Source organism: Lates calcarifer, linkage group LG9 (assembly GCF_001640805.2).
Source record: "Lates calcarifer isolate ASB-BC8 linkage group LG9, TLL_Latcal_v3, whole genome shotgun sequence".
Classification (NCBI taxonomy): Eukaryota; Metazoa; Chordata; class Actinopteri; family Centropomidae; genus Lates; species Lates calcarifer.
The window spans coordinates 8,492,952-8,518,134 of NC_066841.1; the positions used below are offsets into that span (position 1 = coordinate 8,492,952).

At 41.6% G+C, this 25,183-nt stretch overlaps 1 protein-coding gene across 1 annotated transcript in view; it reads right to left on the reverse strand.

Annotated features, from left to right (window-relative positions):
- The window catches only part of nsmfa (NMDA receptor synaptonuclear signaling and neuronal migration factor a), a 39,830-nt gene extending 16,232 nt beyond the window's left edge, over positions 1 to 23,598 (reverse strand). Inside the window, 6 exon segments of the mRNA XM_051072867.1 lie at positions 740 to 792; positions 5,345 to 5,413; positions 9,421 to 9,493; positions 10,427 to 11,368; positions 11,657 to 11,718; positions 23,230 to 23,598. Coding sequence (XP_050928824.1) covers positions 740 to 792; positions 5,345 to 5,413; positions 9,421 to 9,493; positions 10,427 to 11,368; positions 11,657 to 11,718; positions 23,230 to 23,300 — 1,270 coding nt within the window. The 5' untranslated portion in view covers positions 23,301 to 23,598.
- Between the last annotated feature and the right edge of the window lie 1,585 nt (positions 23,599 to 25,183).

Below are 25,183 nucleotides of genomic sequence, written 5' to 3' on the forward strand. Positions count from 1 at the left end.
AATACTGCACCTGTACTGTATTTGACACATATAAAAATATAAACTTTTACTGATCAGGGCATAGATTAACCTGTTAACATTTCTTTATCCTTCACAGTTTTCTTTCTCTTAAATGTTAAAACACTACACAAGCTAACAGATCACAGACCAGTCACATAACATAATTACATTCACATTTTCAGCGAATCCACATGAAGTACAATCCAGACCAAAGAATCTACAGATTTTGGTTTTCTACTGGTGTCTTATAGATTTGTAGCGACACTCACAGACACACACTCCTCATTACCAGTTATCACTTTGCTTTTTGCCTTTTTAAAGAAAAATAATCATATTTAGTGTCCTTGACTTCAAAACTCACTACCAACCACAAAAAATACAACATTCAAAGCGGTGCAACAAGAGAAGACCACGTAGAGCTAACACACTCATACACTACATACACACATGCACACACACACACACACACACACACACACACATACATGCACAGCCTTGTATCGCTGGCTTATCAAACACTCTGGTAAACATATAATCCTCAAGGAAATGCAACAGAGCATCACGAAAATCCCAGCGAAGCAGCAGCGCTCAGTGCCACACACATGCAAACACACCAGTGAACGGGGGAAAAAAAAGAAAAGCAAAACATGGATGATGGCGAAGTGAACAACATCAGAATCAGTTTGAGCAAACATGTCAACCACACACACACACACACACACACAAACATCTGACTCACTCTGTGCTTTAATCCTTCTGCTGCCCACCATCCGAAGATGCTTCCGGAAGTTCCTGTGGGTAGAGAAATCAAAGCGGGGGAGGGATAACCGAGGACAGAGGAAGAACCAAAGTGTAAAGAGGAGAAAGAGGAAAGAGGGAGGGATGGGTGGGAAATAACAAAGCAAGGCAAGACAGGACAAAAAGAGAGGAGTTTAGTGTCAGGCTTCTATTTCTACGAGGTTAAAAAAGAGATAATTATAGGTAAATATACACATTTCCGTGTCAGTGTGAGTGGAAAATACTGGTCACAGGAGTGGTGTGGGTGTAATGCATCACACTGCAAAAATATCTCTTTTCAGCGGCCAAAGGGAAACCCTAGTGTTGTGTTTAGTGGGTTTTGAAGGACCTGCTCTGAGCACACCCACATCAGAGGCAAAGTTAGAGCATCAGAGGGAGTAAAGTTTTCCAAACTGGTGTATGTTTCTTTACTTTTCCAAGCAGATGAGTTGTTGCTTTGTTGATGGTGTCTATGGTCAAGACGGATGTAATTTGGCCAAGAAGTTCAAGCCTGATTGATGTTTTGAGACCAATACTAAGAACAATATTTGACATATCTGAATATTTTTTTAAAAGGATCCCTCAAATGTGATATCTAAAGAACAGTGACTAACATGTCGTGTATGCTGAGTGAGAGCAACACATCAGCCCAATATCTTTGGAAATTATATCCATTTTGAGCGACTCTGTTCCATCACAGGAAGTAATGTGCACTTTACATAGTGAGGTGAAATATAAAGGGATAAAACCATAGTTGCCAAGCAACTACTGTTTGATTATGCAAGGCAAGAATTTTACATTGTAAACATGATGCAGATTTTTGCTGTCTGACAATAGATTTGGAAATATACACTGATACTAGTGCATCTGTGATGTTATCAGCCAGCAACATTGCTCAGGCTTTTAATGGTTGCTCCTGTACACTAATAAACCTGGATGCACAAACCAGGCTTTTTCTTAACTTCATTATTCAAATGTGGTGATTAAGAATCTGAACTACTATATTTCAGTGATGCTAATCATCAGCTAATGAGACCAATGAAAAATATTTTTCTGTTGACAACCAGAAAACTGATACACTATTGTATTTGTTAGAGATCTGTTTATGCTGCTGTGAGCATTGTTTCCCTTACATTAACTAATCATACTTTATCAGTTTTACCTCAGGGAGTGTCCCCCAGAATATACACTGCTAAGTGTGTATCAACGTAAACTGTAATTCACAACATCAGAAAATAAACATACTGTTTAGTCAAAGAGGAAAACAGTGTTCATTTATCCCTTTTAAAAGTTATCACACACATCCATTGCTTCACAAAATCTAAACTAAATATGTCAAACTAAAAGAAAACACTATAGCTCACTATCCAGAAAAAATGTGGAGGTAGTAATTTGCAATGTTTTCCTACTTGTATTAACCTTTATAGACTTTCAGAGGGGTTTCACGTCTCTTAGTAAACATATCACAAAAATCTATTTGTAGTCTGTAAGTAATTAGACATAAAGGCTTTGTATTACTATGTTTCACTTCCATCCATCCACTTCACATCCATTTAGTATATTAAATAACAAAACAGTGCAGTTTTTCTCTCTGACTTGCAACCTAATCCTGGCATGATGTTCTATGCAAGAGTCCCAGATAAACATTCTTTTATCTTTCTGCCTCCCTCCCATGTCACATGTATACACAGTTGTGGTACACAAGGCTACCAGTCAACACTCATGATTAATGATCTCTGCATGTGGTTTCTGTGTGAGTGGGAAGTATATCCATGTTTATCTGGTGGTAGAGAAGCATATAAAAAATAGATGCAACATAAAAGGAAGAAAAATAGTCTCTTTGTCCTTGGTTTACCTCCGGAATGAAAAAATGTCAGCGGTACAGGAGTTAACTTGCAACAACAAACAATGAGTTTCACTGCTAATTTCGTGAGGAAAACTAATTACATTGTGCTGACACATGGCTAAAAAGAAGTAAGCACAGTAGTGGTAATTACAGATAAGCAGCACCACTGTTACTTACTTTATACTTCAATAAAGAGATCTTAAACACACTGACACTGAGTCAGACAGAACTTTCCACCCTGAGTGCCCTTTGCTTAGCTGCCCACAGAGGAGAGGTGTGGAGACAGTTAATGAGATTTAGACAGAGAGGGGAAATGTGAGAGAAACCATGTCCACCTCCACCTCCAAGTAAGGACAGTCTGACAGGTCCTCCCTCCCCCCTACTTCAGCTCTTTCTGTAACCCTCTATAACTCATTTGCATCTATTTTTTGCTTCACCTATTTATATGTTCTTTGTTTTATCCTATATTAGCCCATTCACTACAGCCTACTCCTGTTCCATCTGCTATGGGCTTACAACTGTAATACAGTTTGAAATAAGTGAACCTTTCCATAAATTATTAATAACGCAAAATAGAACACAATAGGGAATATTTTAAAGGTATATTTACAGACTGCATTTTTAATATTCTCATTAGCTCTATTTAAGTAAGAAAAAACCATTATGATCAAACCTGCATTATTCCATTGTTCCTCTTTTCACTCCTTTCTCTCTATATGAGTGCGTAACTGTCTCTGTCTTTCTTTTAATGAAGTGGGGACTTTCTCTTAGCCCTCTGAGTTTCTTTGATAATGTCCTCTTGTTCAAGTTACTTCTTGCCTAGGGTTATGTGTACTTTGTGAATGTGAAAGTAGTACTCAAAACCCAATGTAAGTTTTGTATAAATATGTTTGTTTAGCAACTACTGTATTTCTGGCCAGGAACCGATTATAGTGATGTAGTAAATGCATGGTTTGTGAAACAGTGCAGACATGAGAAAGTTTCATTTCCCTGGTAAACAGGACACTGAGTGATGTGTTTAATTTAGGGAGAAAAAAGTATAGTAAGTGGAAGTGCATGAGCAACAGCAGCTAAAATGGCTGATCAGTCAGAGAGGCAGTACGTATAGAAACTCAGACTTCAAAAAACCCTAAGAAAAGAACCTTATTCATCATTCAGCACTAGTAATGCAAGATAAAAAAGAAAAATGAGTGTTTCACATCAAAGAGTATAATGATGAAGAACGCTCTGAGATAACAGGGGCAGATTAAGAGCGCTGCTGAAATTGCTCTTTTACTTTTTCTTTGGGCATTGCTGTTGTTTATAACTAGAGTTAAACTTGTCTTTGTTGCTATGTTGGATTTACACAAGTGCAAAACTGAAAACATTCGGTCCACCAGTGCAAACACAGCAGGAGTCTCAAATATGAGGGGATGAGGATCATCCTCTGTCTTCACTGCTACTTGACAGAAGCCCTGTCTGCAAACTGCTACTGTATGAAAATAAAAATTTCTGCACTGTCCTGCAGGTTTGGCCACACCTATATTAATGTAGATACACTGAAGATTTTCTGTTTCATCCACACTAGTGTTTTTATTACTTGAGTTACATTGGCCATTTGGAATTGGCACAAAATACAAAAGCTCTGTGAATTCTGAGAAGAAGCTTTCTGCTCTTGTTCAAGTGTTGTTTGTTAGTTACAGATAAATAATGCTGAAGAGCAAAGTGTTTCACCCATCAGGAATACATATTTTATCATCAAGAAATCTCAGCTCTTATTTGTGATGCCCCCCGTCCACACTGGAACACAAGACCATGGTGTTTTCTAATTTATTCACTGTGAGCTGGTCTTTCTGTTTGATCTGTTTTTAAGTGGTCAAACACTGAGCTTAGTGAGGATAACAGGAGAACATAATGGAATGCACTTTAAAATATGACTGCCTTAAGATGAATGTGGCCCTTAGTGTGATAAGATATAATCTGTCTTAAGATGTGGTTTCTCTGCAGGATGTTTTCCAGTGGATTTTAGTGCAAGCAGACTGTTCCTAAAGGTTTATTCTGCTACTTTTTTCCAAATGTTCAAATCGCAACTTTTGAATGAAGTAACACACAATGTTAATGGTGTTGACACTGCAGATGGATGACACTGAGATGTCAAAGGACTTGAGATGTACTGCGTAGTGTCACATTCACCATCTGCCCCTAAGTGACAGGGCATCTTGGCCTGAGTGGGATGGCTCTGAACATGTTACTGATGTCATTACTCCTCCAAGTGTTACAGGATCTCACTCCGTGTTGTAATTTTTTCCTGACTTTAGTGTCGAATCCTGCAACACAACTTTAAAAACTTTTTACAAAGCCAGTCGTACAGATTGGGTGCAACTTATCAACCAATACGAGTACATTTATCATTTCATTTTAGCTTCTTTTTTTAGCCACACATACAGTATGTAACCATTTTGACATTTTCCGTTTTGTCTTGGAATAAAAATCTGATTCACTGCGGTTTTCAGTATAAATCTGGCCTAGAAATTGGGGCACTGTAGCAGGGCATCCAGTAAGCAGATCCTTTTCTGTTCTATTGAAAGCTGCTGACGTTCTCACACCTTCAAGTGCCACGTTCTGACTCTTTGACTTAGTCAGATTAGACACGCCTGTAAATAAGCGACAACGGAGCTGTAGCCAGAAACAAGCTCAAACGGCGCTCAAGCAGAGCACAGCCTGGCAGGGGACGCTTCGTACCTCTGGATGACTTCTGCCGAATCCTGCTCCCTCTCTCTCCTTTTTCTCTGCACAAATCCCCGGAAAGCCCTGCCAGGATGTGGCACAGTATTAAAGGGATGAGAGAGGGAGAATGCTAGCATAGCGAGGGGTAGGACAGTGCAGGGAGGCTGATGCCAGGGCTTTTAGCTGCAGGGTTTGTTTGGCTGTGAAGGGGGAGGCTGTTGTAGGTAGGCAGCAGCTAGCTTCGACTATAAAGACCAGAGAGTCAAATCACATCACTGGCTCAAATTGTCTTTTCTGTTAACCCCTGCAAGAGGCGTGCCAGTCTGCATGTGACATAATCCATCTTCCAATGGAAACACACATCTTCTGACCTTGTGTGTTTTTCAGTCATTTCACTTGAGATGTTCATTTCGGGGGAATTTTATAATTCTCCATACTTTCCCAGAGTCCGTCATGGATGCTTGTTCTATATCCTCATGTTCAGTTTTAAGATATGTTGAGTTTTGAGCTTACACTAGCTTAATTCAGCAACAGGAGGTCTGTGCGCTCTGTCAGCAATTGTCGAATGCTGTGGGTTTAATGCCTCTGATTCACAGCCTGCTGTTAAGTTCTCATGGATACATCTTGTACAGTAAAGCTATAATCCACCAGCAAGAGGTCTACAGCAAAGACGGCAAAGTTCATTTATTCATTCATTTAAATCAGCCACTGTGAAATTTGGAAAATGATTTGGCTATAGGAAAGTGACTGGGTTCGTGCTGGACTTTCATGTGTCAAACATGGTGTGAAATGCATCACTTTCAATGTGTGGTTATGTCTTCAACAGATTTAATTGTCGTTAACTAGGAAAAGTGTGACCCAACACTCCTGTGAAGTTGATTAACATTTGTCCCTAGCAGAGACAGAGCTAGACCATCTCCAAACATTCTGGACGTAAGGCTTTGTGTATTCAGTGACACTAAGATACTAAGACTCTGAGAAAGTAGAGGAAAATAGCTAGTAAAGTTTCCCCAAAACATGTCCGTTACTGAACAAGGTTGGTGTTATTCTATATTTTTCTTGGTGTGAACAAATCCCATAAAGAGACCAAAACCAATGCATTTCATCTCTCAAAACCTTCCAAGTCTGTGGCACTCAGCCTCAAGCCCTGTCGTACAAACTGAGGACATACATCTTTAAAAGCTTGTCAAAAAATGTGTGTGTAGTTTCAGTTTTATGTCACCCAGAGTAATGGTATGGCTCCTTGATGTATGATAAATATTGTGGTTAGCTATGTTAGCATTTTCAGCTCTACAGCTAGTAAAGTCAGTCCTCCAAATTTGTCCTTTGGTGTAAGGCCAAATGATTATATTCAGATATTCAGGGTGAATCTGCTGAATATTAGCAAGTTAGCATCATAATTTAGAGTATGCTGTTGTGCTAGCATTAGCATTGCCATGCCTCATAGAGCTGCTAAAATGACTGTAGACTCTTAGTCTTGTTGGACGACTCAAGCTCAATGGCACAGAGGGGTAACCTACAGTATATCTGGTTTTGGTGGCTACATAGGCAATACTTTAGGTTCAGTCCATTGTTGGTTTGGTCTTTTCATGATTTGATTTGATGTCAATAAGAGCCAATATGGAAGATCACCAGACTTATACCTTAATTATTGTAAAAAAAAAAAAAAAAAAAATGGAATAACTCCTAACTTTTATTTTGAGCCTGCAGGCAGCAGTTAGCTTGGTCAACAGAACAAACAGAACTTTTAGTTTAGATTAAGAGCAGCTTGGGTTAGCTGGGTTTAGTTAGGCAAGGTGTGGTTTGAGCAGGGGGGTGAATGTCAGTATGAAATGTCAAGGTTTGGCTTGTCAATACTCTACACATTACACAATATTACTGTTATGAATGTTAGTACTTATCTGATTACTCAACCAACTTCTCAGCAGTGTTACACACTATATACAGAGGTTCACAATTTGCATGCAACAAAGGTCATACTGCCTATGTATCTACCAAGGTCAGACTTACTGAATAGATGGCTAATAACTGATATCTCAACTGATGAAATAGTTTTACCAGAAGGCACTAAGGATCACATGTTGGCACTATAAACACCTGTTCTCAACAAAGCCAACTGCCATAGCCAGTGCCAAACATGACTAAAGTCAGCCAGCACAGATTCAGTGATAATTAGTGGTGTCTGTGGGGTAGGATTAGAGCATAAACATGACTGCCACAGAAATCTTAAATGGCCAAACTCTGTCTATTGCTGCGTCCTAAGTGAGGGCAGGTGTGTGTGTGTGTGTGTGTGTGTGCCAAACTGACAGTGCTGCGGTGTGGATGTGAACTGACAGGGTTTAGGTCAGCCAAAATACAGACGGACATTTTCCTGACTTGAGCTTGGCAGACTTACTCCGCTGCAGTGGATTATACTGGACTTCATCCCTGCTGTTTCATGAAAATCCTGTAACTCAATTTCCCCTCTCTTGGCTTTTTTTTTTTTTTACATTAACTTTACATTATTTGTGCAGAGTAGGCTTCTACCTGACAATCCATTACTGTCAGTTGGAAAATTATTCTTGAAAAACATATTTTTTAATGCAGGTTTTTCCATCTCAATAAGCATAAGCATTATATTTCCTGTTTATGGTTAGATAAGCTAGAAGAAAAGACAAGTTGCAACTTGATGTAAACAACTCACAACTAACTACCCACCCACCCTCAGATCTCGATACTATAAACTCCCTGTATGCTGTGGTCGGCGTGTTTTCTGCTGTAACTCAAACACCCAGCTGGAGGATGAAGGTTAAATGGTAGACGTTAAGTTAAGGAACAGCAGTTAAGGACAAGTGGTATGCGAGCTAAGAAAAAAAAAGAAAGCAGGCAGGGGAGAATACTCACGATATCCTGTTTGAGTGTCCCAAGATTAATTAGCATGTGAGGAGAGGGAGAGAGAGAAAAAACACAGTTTAGGCACCAGTGTACAATGAGTCCAAAAAACAGAGAGGAAGAACTGGAAGAAGCATAATGAGACAGAGACAAAAAGAGTGTGTCATTGTTTGACCTCCATGAATAAAAAGTCAACTCCCAACACCACATAATTGCATAATTGCTTCTGGCCTGTGCTTATTTAATGGGCCAAATAAAACAACCGCTTATATATTGACCGAAGACTTGACTTTGTGTTTTGAGTATTGACTAACAAGCATCTAATGCAAGATGAGAGGCGAAAGGGCAAAATTTACATTTAAGAAGAGATGGAACGAAAATGAAAGTCAGTCAGAAGCAAATTCAGAGTCTGCATTTTGATGGGAAGTGGTTGTGACATTATAGATAACTTTTACTGCTGCAGGTGATCTGAAGACAGAATCTCAACATGCTCAGAAACACAAAAGCACACACTCATAGTCTCACTCACAATGTTTTAAAACTTCCTTTAAGGACACTGGTTTTGCTTGTTTAAGCCCTTGAACCACAAACCTTACTGCCATGCAATTTTCAAAGTATTTATATTTTTGGGTTCAGTTAGTCATCAGAGGATAATTGGCTTCTTTCTTCACTATATTTGATTATAAATTTGTTGGGAAATTAAATCAGACTTTTTAAGAATGACATTAGATGTTGTGGAAGTGAGAATGATGATAATTTGAGTGTTAAATTGTCCTTGAATCCTCGAACAAGAACAGCTTTCAAAAATAAAATAAAACCCTGCTTGCAACTGTGTTACGTTGCATCAATTATTTAACTTTACCGAAAATAAATAAATAAATAAAAATTGACCAAAAATTCACTTTGATGGACTGCCCTCCTTCAGCAAGCTTTAAGGGTGATTTTCTTATAATGTACTGAACTGAAAATCAATAGCTGCCCAGAAGGTAAGAAATCAATCTAAAAACCTATAGTGTGCTTTGGAAAATGGTTGGCGGTAATGTAAAGTATGCAATTTGCAGTTAATGATCTAAACCATGCAAAAACACAGGCATGGTCCATTAACTTTGACTGTCAACACACCAGCCTGACCTTTCGTGCACCATAAATGTGACTGTGTGCCTGTATGCACGTATTTTGTGCACATGCTAAGTGTATATGTGTGTGTTTGAAGGTTGGACACTCACGCCTGCATGGTTGTTGTGGCAGTTTGAAAGGTGAACATATTTTCCTTGGGGAACCAGTTAGTGTCCTCTGCAATAAGAGAGAAAAATGATTATGCCAAGGTTCAAGTGGGAAAGAAAAATCAAGAAAAATCTATCTGCCGTGTTTGGCAAATGTCAAAATATATACGAAAATGTGAAAGCACGAAACCAGCAACAGCACCAGCACTTCACAGTCCACCACTCCACAAATGGAGAGAGGGAGGAGACGCATAGGAAGAGACAGCAGAGGAGAAAGACGGGGAGACGAAGTCGGAGCTACAGACCACCATACCACATCCAACATCAAACCCTCAGTCCCCACCAGACCTGAGAGGATATAGATTTGAAAGTGTGTCGAAACATTTAGATGTAATACTAGGTCACTTTTAAGGTACATTTAACTAACTAACTAACTAAATTGAACTGTTAAATTTGTTAGTTATTCCTAAATGTTTACTCAATGTTTAAGTGTGAGGAGGTGCTCACCCTAACATGTCTAACTGACTTACAGTACACTTTACAATAGATTTAGCACTTGGCACATATTCCAAGGTCTCTCACTGTACTGAAGCTTGAGTGTTATCTCTCACTTTGGATAAAAGCCAAATGTAAATATCAGGATTTATTACTTTTTTTCACTTAAGTGGCCCTAAAACCTAAAAATAACAGCTTAGAGATTTTACTCATAAACAAACAGATTAAACTGTCAAAAGCAGTAGACTAATGGAGAAGTGAGTTTGTATGTCTTTATGTCTTTATGTTTATCAAAGAAATACAGCTAGATCTCATTGCCCTCATGCGTGTTCACCATTAGTATGTTTCTTGCAAATGATTTAAAGTAGTCAAATGCTATTTCATCTCTGGTCTGACAACAAACCCGCCGATCCCAGCCACAGAGCCTTATGAATGGCCCCGCTCCCCCCTCCCGCCCTTGTTTGGATTTCATCGCCTCTTCCTTCCTCTGTGTCCTCCGCCCTCTCACCTCTCTCCAGCCCAGTCATCCGGTCCACACTCCACATCCGCTCTAGGCGTCTGTGCTGCTTGCCTGGCTCTCGGGGCGCGCTCTCCAGGTCCAGTGAGCCCTGGCTCCGCGAGGGGGCGCCACTGCACGAGTCGCAGGCCAGCCCGCTGCACTCCGCCTCCCCTTTCCCGCCCTCGCCCCAGCTGCGGATGTTGTGGGCGCTGACGGAGGTCTGCAGCGGTGGTTGAGACAAGTGATGGTGGTGGTGGGAGTGGTGCGATGCATGATGGGAGTGGGACCCGGCGATGTTTAGAGACTGCTGCTGCTGGTTGCTACTGCTGCTTCCGCTCGCCCCGCTGCTTCCTCCACTGCTGGATGGTACACTGGTGCCTGCAACGGCGTGGTGGTGGTGGTTCCCGTGGTGATGGTTCCCGTGATGATGGTTGCCGTGGTGGTGGCTGCCAGGGCCACAGCTGCTGGCGCCACGGCCACCACTGGCGTGGTGGTACTGGGTTGGAGACGAAGAGGTGGAGGAAGAGGAAGCAAAGGGCTGGATCAAGCCACCTCTGGATCCCACCCCGCCACTCCCCGACTTCTCCTTCAGGACATCCAGTTCTAGGCTCTCCTTGCTGCCCCGGCCGCTGCTCATCAGCATACCGTGCTGGGTGGTGATAGTGTACACACGAGCAGGCTGCAGGGTGCACTCAACACACTTCTGCTGTTCTTCTTCTACTGAGAAGCTGCGCTCAAGGGACAAACGCGCCGGCTTGGTAGAAATGGTGACGGATGGGGGAGGTGGTGGGAGCAAGCCCAGTGGCTGCTTCACCAGGCTGGACTCTGGGTTGTCCTCACAGCCCTTGGTGATGCTGGTGTAGGGATGGAGGTGGTTGTTGTTGTTGGGGCCAATCGTGTCAGTTGGCGACTCTGGGTCAGGACCCACCAAGGTTTCACACAGAAGATGAGCTAGAATTTCGAAGAGAAAGACAAACATGAGTGAAATAAACCGAGATGCCAACGCAGCAAGGAAAAAGAGAGAAAGAGGATAAAGAAGAGACAAGCTGAGGATGACACAGAGGATAATATCATCATCTTTCTTCGGTTATCATCTGTTGTAGTGACACACTAATGATCGCAGCCTGGCATTTCAGCAGAGAGTAAGGTGAAGCAGGTGGAGGAAGGATAAAGACCACAAAGGAATACACAGAACAGCACAGTGGGATGGACAAATGGCAGGATGGCAGAGACGCTGACCTGATCCGTTTCGGTTTTCAGAGTGTGTGTGGGACAGGTTCTCTCCAAATGCTCGCGCTGCTCTGTGGGGACACACACACGACACACATAAAGACATTAATTCATGGGTGGAAAAAGGAGGGGTGGTGAGTGAGAAAGGAGAGGAAAGGGAAGTGGGAAGAGAGAATAGAGAAGGGCAAGGGAATTGTAAATTATAAACCTAATTGCCTTCTTTGTAGGCTTGTGCCACCCACAGATTAAGATGCAGCTGTTTTATCTCCACACTTCAGGCAGGCTCAGACTGAGAGAGAGACAGTATGAGACAGCAGGAGGAGATAGAGAGATGGATTGTTTTAGGCTGACTTCATTTCTCAGTATGACCTCAGTTTGCGTTGGTGGATATAATTGCTGCCAGCAGACCACAGGTATGTTTCACACATACACAGAATGCATGTGTGGATGTATATAATGTGTCTTTGTGTCATAAAAAAAACTTAACAGCAACTGAGTAAGATTGCTTGGAGATGGGTTGAAAATAGATGTTGTGAGCTCCGTAGCCACAGCACCGCATCTGGTGCTTGGCTTCTTTTTTCTCTGTTGGTCTTTATTTTACTCACTCACAAGAAATACTCCCATTCAGACACCCATTCAGCCAGTTATAGCTAAAACTCAATATCATAGAGGGCTGCTCCCTTTTAATAAAATGGCCCCAGGTCTTGCAGCTGAATGACACTGACCTCCTAATATCGCTCTAGTCTGCGTGTGACAGGAGCGGAAAAAGGAGCAGAGAGAGGCGGCATGAAATAAAAGACAGATAACTGAAGACGTGCTTTCAATGTCAATCTGGGTGCTAACTGAGAGGAAATGTACCGCAGCAATAACTATTAGGAACAATGATTTTATGATGGTAATTAAGAATAAAGAGAGGAGAGGAAAGTAGAAAATGTGACGCTAATACTGTATGCTATTAATATGAATTCATTCCTATAGGAAGTGTCATGATGAGATTGAGGTTTCCTCTACTAACTGAGAGAGACTGTGCCTTATTGTCTAACAAATGACAAAAAACATTTACTTGAGTTTTGAGGCCCTGGCGCCAGTCATTTTCTCCATTTTGTAAGACTTAATACTTTCACTCCAGTACTTTTCAGAAGATATACTGCAGCTTTTATCTGTTATTTAACAACAAACTCCTGTAGTTACTCATAATTTAACAGACTGCTCACTGTATGCAAACTGACTTTTACCACTGATCTGTTAGGAAAGGCAGACTGACAGACCTGTTCGGAATCAGCACTTGTTTTATTTTTTAAAACCTGGTGTAAAAAAACGATGTGATACTGAAAAATAACCCAATGTTTTCACAGTTGCAGTTGCACTATCAAGGGCTAATTAACTCTTTACATCTCCCTGTGTATTATAGGAAAATAGCCTCTGCTCATGGTGGTTATGTTTTTCTAAGGCAGCTGATGTCAGAGGTGACTGCTGACACACCGACACACACACGTTTGTGCAGAAGAATCCCCTGTATACAGGGGAATCTGTGGGTGTATGCCTTCTCCCTTGCAGCTCTGTCAATTATTAAAGCCTATCCAACATAACAGGCACACACACACATACATACATGTTCCCTCTCTCTCTCTCTCTCTCTCTCTCTCTCTCTCACACACACACACACACACACACACAGAACAAGAAGAGTTCAGTGAAAACCATCTTCTTTCAAACACTGCTCCGATGCACCATCCCATTCCCTTCTCTCTTGCACTCAATTCCTTATTTATTCATTTTAGTTCCAACGACAGGACCTTCTAAAAACAGCACAGTTAAGATGACACATATTTGACCTGAGGAGGTCCTATAAGTGAAATGATTATGTTATTACTCAAGTTACTAACCTCAGAAGAAGAAGACTCCTTTGTCAACCAAGTCTCTTGTGCACACACAGGAATTTGACCTCTATGTTTAACCCATACACGAGCAGTGAACACACACAGTAAGAGAAGTGAGCAATGAGCGCGCACACACACCCGGAGCAGCGGGCAGCCACAGCTGCAGCACCAGGAGGATGTTGTGGGGGGCAGAAGGGCTTTTCAGCAATCGATACTGAGGGAGGGGAAAGCGCTGTGAGACCTCAACAACACCAGCACTGAGGCAAGTGTGGACCCTGTTAGAAAGGCAAAAGAAAAGACAAAAATCATCTAAACGAGCTGTTCGATGAAGAGCTGCAGGTGACAAGATGTACACCTCCAAAACCTCATCAGGTCCTTTTTACTGTGTCCTGCTGCTGTAAAGAGAACTGGTCACGCTGGACGCAGCATGAAATCACATTTACAATTGCTCACAGCGTGATAGAAATAGGCAGATAATTCATTGACTTCTTTATTATTAAACCAGTGTGAATTAGTTTGGCTGCTGGAAACAGATGCACCTGTTGTATATCTAACCAAGTACATGTTCCATGAGTCTTTGCTATAGTGTTAAAACACACTTGCTGTTGAGTGTTGATTTGGCACACTGAACACAGACTGAAGTCTTAAGGACTACATCTTTAGCTGTGATAACTTCATTAGATTCTTTGCTCAGGTTTTGCACATGTCCAAACAAAACTGATCCGATACCCACAAGCTGTCAGTGAACCTGCAGCTTTTAGAGCCCATGAGGGCCCCAGGACAATTGCCCTCTTTGGTCATTTGTCAGCTTTGTGCATATGACAGGAAAGTGTTCTCAGAAAGTGCGCAGTGTTCATTACCTAACACTAATAACTGTGCTCTTATCTTACCTCAAACACTTATTACCCTAAGCAGTCTGGGCCTCATTTCGGGAGGGTTTCTTATTGCCACGCTAGAACTGCAAACATAATAAATAACACTTCTGTGCCTGCAGAGTCACTCTGGCTCCTCCATTGTTTGCTCCTAATGGCAACGACCAGAGCCAAATTAAACCAGACTCCCTCAGAGTTTGGGGGGTGTTACTGAGGGCCGAGAAGCTCTGCACGTGCCGCGACACCAACCAGATCCCTTCACTATACTTCTAAAAATAGCTCCCCCATGCATGTCACTGCAATTCAGCTATACTGCATCATCTTGCCTGAGATCCTCTACTTCTTCTGTTGTAATAATCTGGGTGTGCGTGCATGTGTGTGTACATGCACGCACACCCAGTGTGTGAGTTTCTGTGTATACTCAAGGGCAAAAGAAAAGACAGAAAAAGCAAAATATAAGATACGTTAGTGTCTTTGTGTGTGTCTTTGTGTCTGTGTGTATGTGTGTGTGTGTGTGTGTCTACATGTGGTGATGTAACAAGCAACAATACCCATTTTAAGACCAGTTGTGATAAATGCAGTCTGCGCTCTAATCAGCAGGTGTCCCTCAGACATTTTCATTTTGCCCTCCTGTTTTATTATTCAACAGGCCGGGCACTCTGATTAAAATCACCAAACAATGTTGCAAGAGACTCACATCATCCATTATACATGAGAGGAAACTGAGTTGGAAACCAATAGAGCAAAACGCCTCTCAATCCATCCATTAAACAAAACCTCTCTGTCTGCCGTGTTCTCTCGTGTTACTGTTTTGCACCCACTCCAAACGTGATACGTGAGCACACAGCACATCAGGGACACAGGTGTGCGAAGTGGCAGGGGGAAGGGATACTCGACACGCAGGTGAAAATGAAGAAGAAGAAGAGGAAGAGCTTGACAGGGAGATTTGATATTCGACCCGCATGCTTTCAGACATGTGACAGGGGTTTGGGGAAAGAAAACAGGTTAGGGAGGGGGAGTTTCTGAGGAGGAGAGATGCGATTACAGCAGAGAGGAAAAGCAGTGTACGGAGAAAATGGGGGCATATTAAAAATGAAAAGTGGAGTAAACTTGAGGAAACAGAGGCAGACAGAGAGCACAGTCAGTACAGGAAGGAAGTCAGTGACAAAACTGACAACCCGATCCAGATTCCTCCATGGGGCAACTGAATCTGTGAAAATCAACTCAACCCTAAAATCTTCTGTGTCATTTAACCCGTAAGGGGCTCATTAAGTGTGATGTGTACAGTAGGAAACATGCAGCTTTCTGCCTATGGAGGCTGCTGATAGATTAAAATTTTATGTTACTTTAGAGTGGGGACAGTGTAAGCACACAAGTCAAACAGGAGAGGCAAGGATGGCACAGGTTCAAGTTCAGTCCTGGATTCAGATCAGATCGAATTAGGTATTCTGACAGTGACGGAGAGGTGGAGGAGGCTGGCTGTGTGAGTGAAATCTTAAACCCTGAAGGTACAGGAGATGGCTGTGCCCAAGAGGATTATAACAGTGATTTGGCATGTTTTCCCTGATTAATATTTTACTTCCTGAGGTCTATTTAGTAGCTGCTCTGCTTCTAAAAGTGCTTCATGTGTTTACAAACTAAAAATTCTTAAAGTCAAGAATGAAAATTGAACCTCAACTTTGAATCGAAAATTAAATGGATGAGAAACCCATGAAGGGCTCAGAAAAAATGGAAATCTGAACATCAAGTGCTACGATTGAAAGCTCCAGATCAGCTGCTAAATGTGCTTTGTGGTGAGATTCATTTTCTCAACAGACGTTTTTGATTATTATGATATGATACGATACAGTTAGTGTCAAACAAACCTGGGGACACCATCTGTTGTGCCTTACACCTCTAATACTTTCACAATACTTTCAATTTCACAGTGTCCATGTTTGATTTATTGTTTGTCTTACATCAAGTTTACATGTCCTGACAACATCACTGATAGATGGAGTGCTTTTCAGATGCCAACGCAGATGTCACAGTGTCCTTGAACACAGCAACCAGGAGTTTTGGATACAGTTACACAACAAGACCCCGGATTATTGTTTATAACTGCACTACATAATATACAAGCAATTTCTGATCTGATGCCCATATCGACAGGACATCATTCATCAGTGACAATACTCACAACTCCTACAGTCACTAGGTTTTTTCCATTTGAAACATAAACATCTTTTTGACCAATTACTGACATGACAAGGCACCTACGGTTCAACCTAGCTCCAAACCTGTTATGTAAACTTCTGCAGATATAACGTAAAAACCTGCAGCTCCTGCTTATTGTCTGGTTATCTGTTTTGTTCCTCCTGAGAGAGCGAGCGAGCGTTTCACAAGCTGAATGAGTCAGCCACAATTACACCACTCTGCTTCTTGAACACATTCTGCCACAAACTCCACAAACCACTCTACAGATGCATAAAAGGACCCTCAACAACAGGAAGAGGCACCTTAGCACTTCAGCTCTTTTAATGGATCTAGAAAGAACAATGCATAACGAGATATTTGATAGATGGGAACATTACAACTGTAAACATGTCACATTTTCTTCACTCTCTTCTGGTCTCCTGCTTATTAATTGATGCAGATGGTGAAATATTACTCTATAACTTATTCTGGTGCTACTTTATCTGCATCTTATTAGGTTTTTTCTCTGATTATCCTGTTTTTGAGGGGGGCACTTTTACACCCATGTTTTTGAATACCCATCAGTGAAACTTTTTTCCTGGTTGGGTTTGCTCTGACAGGTGTAAATGTCCACCCACATTTGGATATGTACCAAACAACCAAACCATAGTTAGCTTTAAAAAAAAAAAGTCTGTGTTCCTATTTTCTGAGGACATGTTTACTTAGTATTCATATTTAAAGTATTTCAATTATTTTTATTTTGTCCATTTCTCTTTTTCTCAGTTTTATCCCTGCATCGGTCTACCGGTCTATACAAATACCACTAAAAGAAATTCCCACCAAAAGCAAAAGAGCTGTTTGTACCCACATTCAAACCTGTCTTCTGTTACATCACACAATCTATCCTGTGTCAAATACTAATAATTATTGCCATCAAATAAAAAAAGAAAAAGGAAAAAATCAATGATCATTTGCTCAAACAATTTGGTTCTCCCTAAATTTAAGCTGTAATTTTGACCAACAAATTATCTCCACAGCTACAAAATGGACCCTGAAGACTGGCAGGACCCTCAGAGATTAATGAATTGACTTATAGAGAGGCACTTATTACAACACTGCTACATACAGTATTTCCATTATTGACCCATATCCAATCAGCCCATGCCTTCTCCCTGTGGATTCTGATGCCGTTTAACACTGTGACCATATATCTTTTGAGGACAAGCAGCTCATGGCTGAAAACAGGCCATCACTCCCTTGGCAGTGTTCCCACTGGTCTGAATATCATCAGAGGCTGATGTCTCTCTGGGTGTCTCTCCACTGTAAACAGTGGGCTGCCAAGCCAAGAGATTCCTCACTCTTAATGCTCCTTAATCGAATCCTCCTCTCAGATGGACTAATTGAATTGGTTCTCCTACAAACGCACAGAGGCACACATATACACAAAACCGCACAGCTGGAGTTACGAGGACCTGTTGAGAGGCTCGTTGTGAGCGCTGAGGGCCAAGGGGACTTTGGAATGTTAATTGCAGCCTTGAAAGTGTGGTGCATTATGGGACATGTGGGAGCAAAGCAACTGATCGGGGGAGATGATTAAAATGTCAGTGCTCTAGTGGCTCATCGCAAAATCCCCAACGACATACAGCGCTGAATGATGCAGCTGATTCAGATATATACTCTCAATTCAGATACATCTCAATGCAGCCAACTCCAAATACTCGTATAACTGTAGCGGATGGAAACATTGAATCATATTTTCTGTTGCTGATTGTATGGAAATTCTGTCCAAATTTGTGCTAAAACTGGATCAAAACTTTTTAAAGTTTTAAAGTACAAATGAGTTCATGATTCATTTTATTATTTGCCCATGTGCTCTTTCAGGTGTGGCATGTCAAAATGTCTTCAATGGAAAAAAAAGTCTACTGTGCATTGTAAAAATGGTAAAATATAAAAGAAAAAAGAAAGTAAAGATTTGTAAAATAAATAAATAATTTTAAAAATGACAAAATGACAAAATTCATAAAAAATTCTAAATATATAAACAGTAATGTTTGGCACAAAATCAAAAAGATGAGCAAAATTTATGACCTTGCAAACATCAGTGAACTCCACAATTGTCACCCAGTGTTTACTTCCACACTTGTTCTGGAGCTTTCGACCATGTCACAAAGTGCTTAGAACGGAGACAACTGAGAAGACTTGAGTTGGGATTATTTTAAGAATAGAATAAATGCTCGATAGCAGACAGACACAAACAATCAGATAACGCTGTTGGAGTCTTAATCATTCCTCAGACTGAGCTCATTAAAATCTGCCTCATGCAGCATCTTTATGGCAAAGAATTGCACTGTCTGACTGAACAAAAAGGGGGGAAAGAGATGGAGTGGGAGATGGATGATGATACTGAACACACACTAAAAGTTTTAAAAATGTTGTTTGTATACTTTTAAGTAGATGATTAAAACGTTAAACAGGAAAGCACAATGAAGCAAGGTTTTGGCAAAGAACGAGCAGATTCCCAGAACTTAAGAGGAAAATTGGTCTCTCTCTGTTGAGCTTGAGTGAATCTGAATCCAGTTAAAAGAAAAGAAAAAATACACAAAAAACAAAAGTCTTTGACCTCCTGACCAGAATGACAGTAGGCCTACAACAATATTTCATTTGCAGCCCTCAGTTAAAAATCCATCCTTTCATCTTTCATGCCATCTTTCACACCCCCGCAGCTTCGTGAGCGCCATTGTCCGATGCCCCTCAGCCAAACAGCGGCGCAGCCCTCCTCTCCAGCTGACAGAAAGATCAAAGCATTTGCTTTTTCACTCAATGTCGCAGAATGCTGGTGTGTAAATTGGAGGTAATCTCTCCTCTCACTTTTCTCATTGCTCTCAGTCACTCGACACGTCTCATGAGCTGCTCGAGGGGAGAGTGTGACCTGTTTCATAACCAGCCATCCATAAACAGGCACAGACGAACACCGGGTACAAGGAGGCTGTGTCTCTTTAGTGTTTCCTGTGTATATGTTTTTGGTCATTCACGCTTGTGTGGTTCCCTCAAACTAGTCCTCATACCTCAGTGACTAAACACACTGTCAGTGCTTTCCAAAATCAGGCTTACAAGTTTTTTTTTTCTGATCTAACCCGCCAGAAGTCATTTTGAGTCATGCTAGTGGCATTGCCCCTGGAATAGCAATGTTTGCCATTTGGCTCGTCCACTGCTGTGGTCCAGACTGAATTATCTCAACAACTGTGGAATAGATTGCTGTGCAGTTTTATACAGACATTCATGGTCCCCAGTGGATGTATCCCATTGACTTTGGTGAGCGCCAAACAATTAAAGTGTAACCCAGTCTATAGGCAGGTCTGTGCAGGAGACTAAGGTCAAAAATGTTGTGAGGGATGATAAATGAGTTTATGTAAAGAGGAGGTTTACAGTATTTGTACAGATTTGGTTTTTAAATCAAGTAACTGTAAGGGATGGTGTTGGGTTTGCACTACTCATGGTAGATGCTAGAATAAGGATTACATTAAGCTCAACATAGGGGGTTAAGGCAATGCATAAAGCACTAATGGTTGTGGTTAAGGAATTGTTGGCTGTTGTTGATTCAAAAGTGTGTGAGTACTGAAGAGTTTAAAAAGAAGTGTGCTCACTGTCACTTGTTATATAGCAGTTTATGCTTTTAAGTGTTGGCATAGAACGATGACTCAGACTTTCATATAGACACAAACACCTGCTGTCATTTGCCTGTAAAATTCTAAGTACATATGAAAGTGAGTGTGTGTGTGTGTGTGTGTGTGTGTGTGTGTGTGTGTGTGTGTGTGTGTGTGTGTGTGTGTGTGTACAGTATATGCAAAAGAGAGAAGGTTAGAGAAGGGAATTAAGAAGTACAGCAGTATTTTCAGTAGGCTGCACTGTTAGAGAAGGTAAGTAAGTGTGCACACTGTAGTCTATACTCAACCAGCAGTGTTTAAAATCATGATGTGATGTGGAATCTGAAACTGTAAATTGACAGTACATCTTTCTCTTTTCTGTTGTGTGTGTCAGATTTAAAGGATTTTGGCTTAGGGTAAGGGCTGGTTTTAGGAATTTAGTTGTGATGGTTGAGGTTAAGGGTCCTCACAAAGCTGGAAATCCCAATGCGCATGTGTGTGCTCATAGCCTCAGTCATCACACAGTTCCTAGCATGCAGTAACATGGAGGTATGCCATATGGTTGAAGAATGCAGGCACACCAAGGTACATATTGACCTGTCTGAATAGTGTAAATGCACTTAACAGTAAGCAGACCATTTACAGCCTCACCAAATATAGTAAGAAAATATTAACTGTCTGGCTTTGCAGCAACAAAAACAGAGAGAGGGGGAAAAGTCTTAAATCCCAGCAGATTACTAAGCAGATAATTCCAGTTGTTTCTGAATGTTTCACTGGAGGACACTATTGTGCACTCAGCCTTTTCAGTGCCAAAGTATATTCTGGCATGATACATGACACAAGATCAGCACAAACTGTTCTGAATAAAGAACGAAAAAAAATTAAATTGTGTTTTGAGAGGTTGTATCTTTTAGTGTGGATGCACATTGCTACAAAAAGAAGAGGCCACAAATAAGAGTCTGTGGCACTGCAGGGAGAGCTCTAACATTTAAGATAAGGTTCAGAGTCCAGGCTGCCCTTCAGACAGAATGGAGAAGAGAGCAGAAGCAGATGAAATGGAGAGAGCAACTCAGCGTGAACACTGTATGCATGCAGATATGTTTGTGTGTGTGTGTGTGTGTGTGTGTGTGTGTGTGTGTGTGTGTGTGTGTGTGTGTGTGGAGAGAAACCACTTCCCAGTGCTTGCTTCCACATTCATGGGGTCGTGTGCAGGTGAAAGACTGATAAATATTGGATGCGATTCAACTGCATTTCCCCATCTACAGGAGGCGAGGTTCATTCTGCCATTAACTCCAAAAAATTAAACTCTGAATCGTGTTTGTTTGCGCCTCTGTGCTCGTGTGTGAAAGAAGGAGGGAGACAGATGAAGATAAGAGTATAAATAAGTGCATGTATTTGAGTTACCAGATGGGTCAGATGTGCAGTACTTTTTAAAAAAGACTGGTAGCCTTGTGATTGACTCTCTCTCTCTCTCTCTCTCTCTCTCTCTCTCTCTCTCTCACACACACACACACACACACACACACACACACACACACATTCATTCAGTAGGCTCAGGACACCCTCCGTAGTCATTTTCCATTTTGTATGGGCATCACATTCTCATCCTCTTTTCAAGGTGGCACATACATACACACACACACACACACACTGCACTGTACAAACAAGGCTCACATACACCACTATAGGTCCAGGATGTGTAACGTAAGGGAGACACGTACACACTCACTGAGAGAATGACGTAATTGCACATCAGCCCACATCTGTGGATGTTGAGAGTCTGCACGAGTCAAGGTCATTCATTGATTGAATTAAAATCACACATCGGGGCCTGCTGCGAGGCGACTGTTGCAGCAGCGCGCGGAAACCTTGACATTTCTAGATCTCTCCGATCTCACTCTAGATCGCGGAGCTTCACCGCCGGCACTTCATGCGTGGACACATGAACACACAGCCACACGTGCTTTTCGGCCAACTGCAGCTTTCAGCCTCACAGTCATGCAGCCAGCACAGGATGGAGCAAAGGCTACTGATGTGCCCGCATGCTGCTATTATAACAGCTGGATGCGGATCTGGCCATTTAATAATAATAATAAAAAAAAATAAATCCATACAGCCCCCATACACCGCGCGTCTCTTAAGAGCGAGTCGTTAACAGCTTTTAACGTGTTGGACTCCTGCCAAACAGTCTGAGTCCCGCTGCTATTCCAGGCTGAATAAATTAACAGCCGCTTACCGGCGCTGTCCTCTGTGACTGACCCAATAAACTGACCGTGATAGGCGATCAGTGCAAAACGACCGAATCGATTGCAGTGACTGATTAATTGACAGCTGGATCATTCTGCCCGCCGGGGTGTGAAGGCAAGCGAGTCTCATCGCTGCGCTGTCCGCTTTGGGGTCGATGCGGCCGGACAGAAATCCGTTTTTGTTTTAATTACAATGAAAATCAAACGACAGATGATGGGCTATTTTAGATGATGCCAAACGGAGAGCATGTATCAGGAGTTACAGCAACCCTCGCTTCGCCTCTGCATGACTTTCATTACACAATGATGCTTCATTCACAACAACGGTACAAGCTCCGACGCGCCAGAGGCAAATATCCTCTTCCATCCAATTTAGCCCAAATAAAAAGACAGTCTCGGGGAATTATAGAGCAGCCGTCCACATAGTTAGGCTACGTTTGCTCATTACAGGTGCAGTTTGGAGGGATTAGAGGGCAATTAAAGCGCACATTTGCCTCAGCCGCACGCCCCGGGCGAGACGGGACAGTCGGCAGACGTGCGAAAAGCGCAACGGAGCCTCTCTGCGCATCACAAAGACAGACCAGCCGTAGCCGGGATAGCGCAGCGGTAATTCATTATAAAACACCCAATTGCCATTCTTTTTCTTTTCTTTTTTTAAACTTCCCTCGCCTCGCCACACGCAAGCTGAAATACACGCCAAGACTTCCCCGAAGCTGCTGAATAAACGGGTGTCAAAGGGCCCTGGGAGCTCCAGGTGTCACTCACCTAACTTTTGCTGCCACAGAAGATATCGCATCGTTTCTTAAATTCTTCCTTTTGGACACGGCAGTTCCCATGCTGACATGGAAACGACGCAGGCAGGAAAACAGTTCATTCCAAAGACTCGGAGGACGCAGGAATGCGACAGTGCAAACAATGTACAAAAAAAATGTAAAGAAAAAAAAAGAAAAAACCCGCAAAGAGAAGAATAAGTTGAAGGGAAATCCGGGAGCAGAGAAGTCACGCACGAGTCTGCAGAGCAAAAAATACAAAAAAAGAGGGACGTCAGCCTCTCTCCCCCTCTCTCTCTCCTTTCTGTGTCTGTGTCTCTCCGGATATGAGAACCTACGTGGGGTAGCTGCACAGCTGTGAACGTGTGGCTGAAAATACACAGACCTCTCTCTCTCTCTCTCTCTCTCTCTCTCTCTCTCTCTCTCTCTTTCTCATTGATCTCAAAAAGGCAATGGGAGGATGGTAGGGGTGGCGATATCATCATCATCATCATCACAAAGAGGAGGGGGGCGTGGATGTAGCTACTGTATGAGGGACACATGTATAGGAACCTCTGCTTTTCATCTCATCCATTTTTCAGCTATTACCTGTGTATCTCTACCAGTTTATTGCCTCTTCTTCTGTAGCCTAATCTATCACTTCAGTAAAAGCCCCCCCCACCACACACACACACACAAACACACACTGAAATGGAGAGACTCTCATCCACAGCCAAGGACAAGGGGAGCAGCTGAGGTTGGGGCGCTGCAGTGCTCTGTGAGCACCACTTCAAATAGTATCATGATAATAATAGCTTTAGATCGTGCTGTTTTTCTGCTGTTGAATGCTTTTTGTTTTTCCACTGTGGTAGGGCTCTCAACGTTATCTGTATTTAAGGTACTACTGGAGACTGGGAAATCATAAAGGACAGCTCCTACAGTTTCTGTAGAGTAGAATTACAGTACATTCAGTATAGTTACTGATAAGCAATTTTATGAGCCTTTTCTGTCTTCAGTCATGGAGCAACAGTGCTCCAACTGTCTCTCTTAGGTAATTGTGGTTGTATTGATTTGCTATGCAAAACAGATAATGGTGTGCAATTTACTGTAGGAATTAGTGGAAAAAGTACTAAAATGATTTAAGTCAAAAAGGCCCTTTTGACTTAAATGAGGAATTTTCTATTGGATGCCGGCATACAACAGAAAAATACTTTCCTATCCATCAGTGTGATCTGCAGCTTGGGAAAAAATGAAAAAAATATGAGTGGTAAACAAAATGATGTTTGATTTTTCTATCTTCTCTCCCTCTCTGTAATTTTGTTTTCTTGTGAAATAGTTTGAACTCTTCAGGTCCCTCAAAATCCTTTAAATGTAGAAATATAAGATGGCAGAATCAGCATTTGGTTGACCTGAAGCCAATCATTCAAGGATGGGTGGATGATTTTTTTTTTCAATATATGAAAGGGAAATAAGAAGAAAATGGTTCCAAACAGAACAAAGAAGAACTAAATCAGGTTATTATTATTATTCTGACTTAACCATTTAAAACATGCTATCTGAAACATGATTAGTACACATTAATACCAAATGTAAAAGTCATTATTTAATGTACAGTTACACAGTTTGACCTTCTTCCCTCTATTTTTATAGAAGTCAGTGCTGGCCCAGCTGTAAGGAAAACTTGTGTTGGTCACAGTGGTGTATGCACACACATACACATATGGGCACATGCACACATCATAGTAATAGATAAAAGCAGAGGCAGTAGACGAATCACCCAGTAACGGCCGATTAGCCTTCAAACATCAAATAAATCAATCTTTCAATCCACTGGTCATTTTACCAGCAGCTCAAATGTGCAGGACGTCCTTGAGCTTTATATCTTTTGGTATGTGCTTCTCCTGTGCACACACACAGACACACACACACACAAACACACACTAAGACAAAAGGAATGAAAATCAATAAAT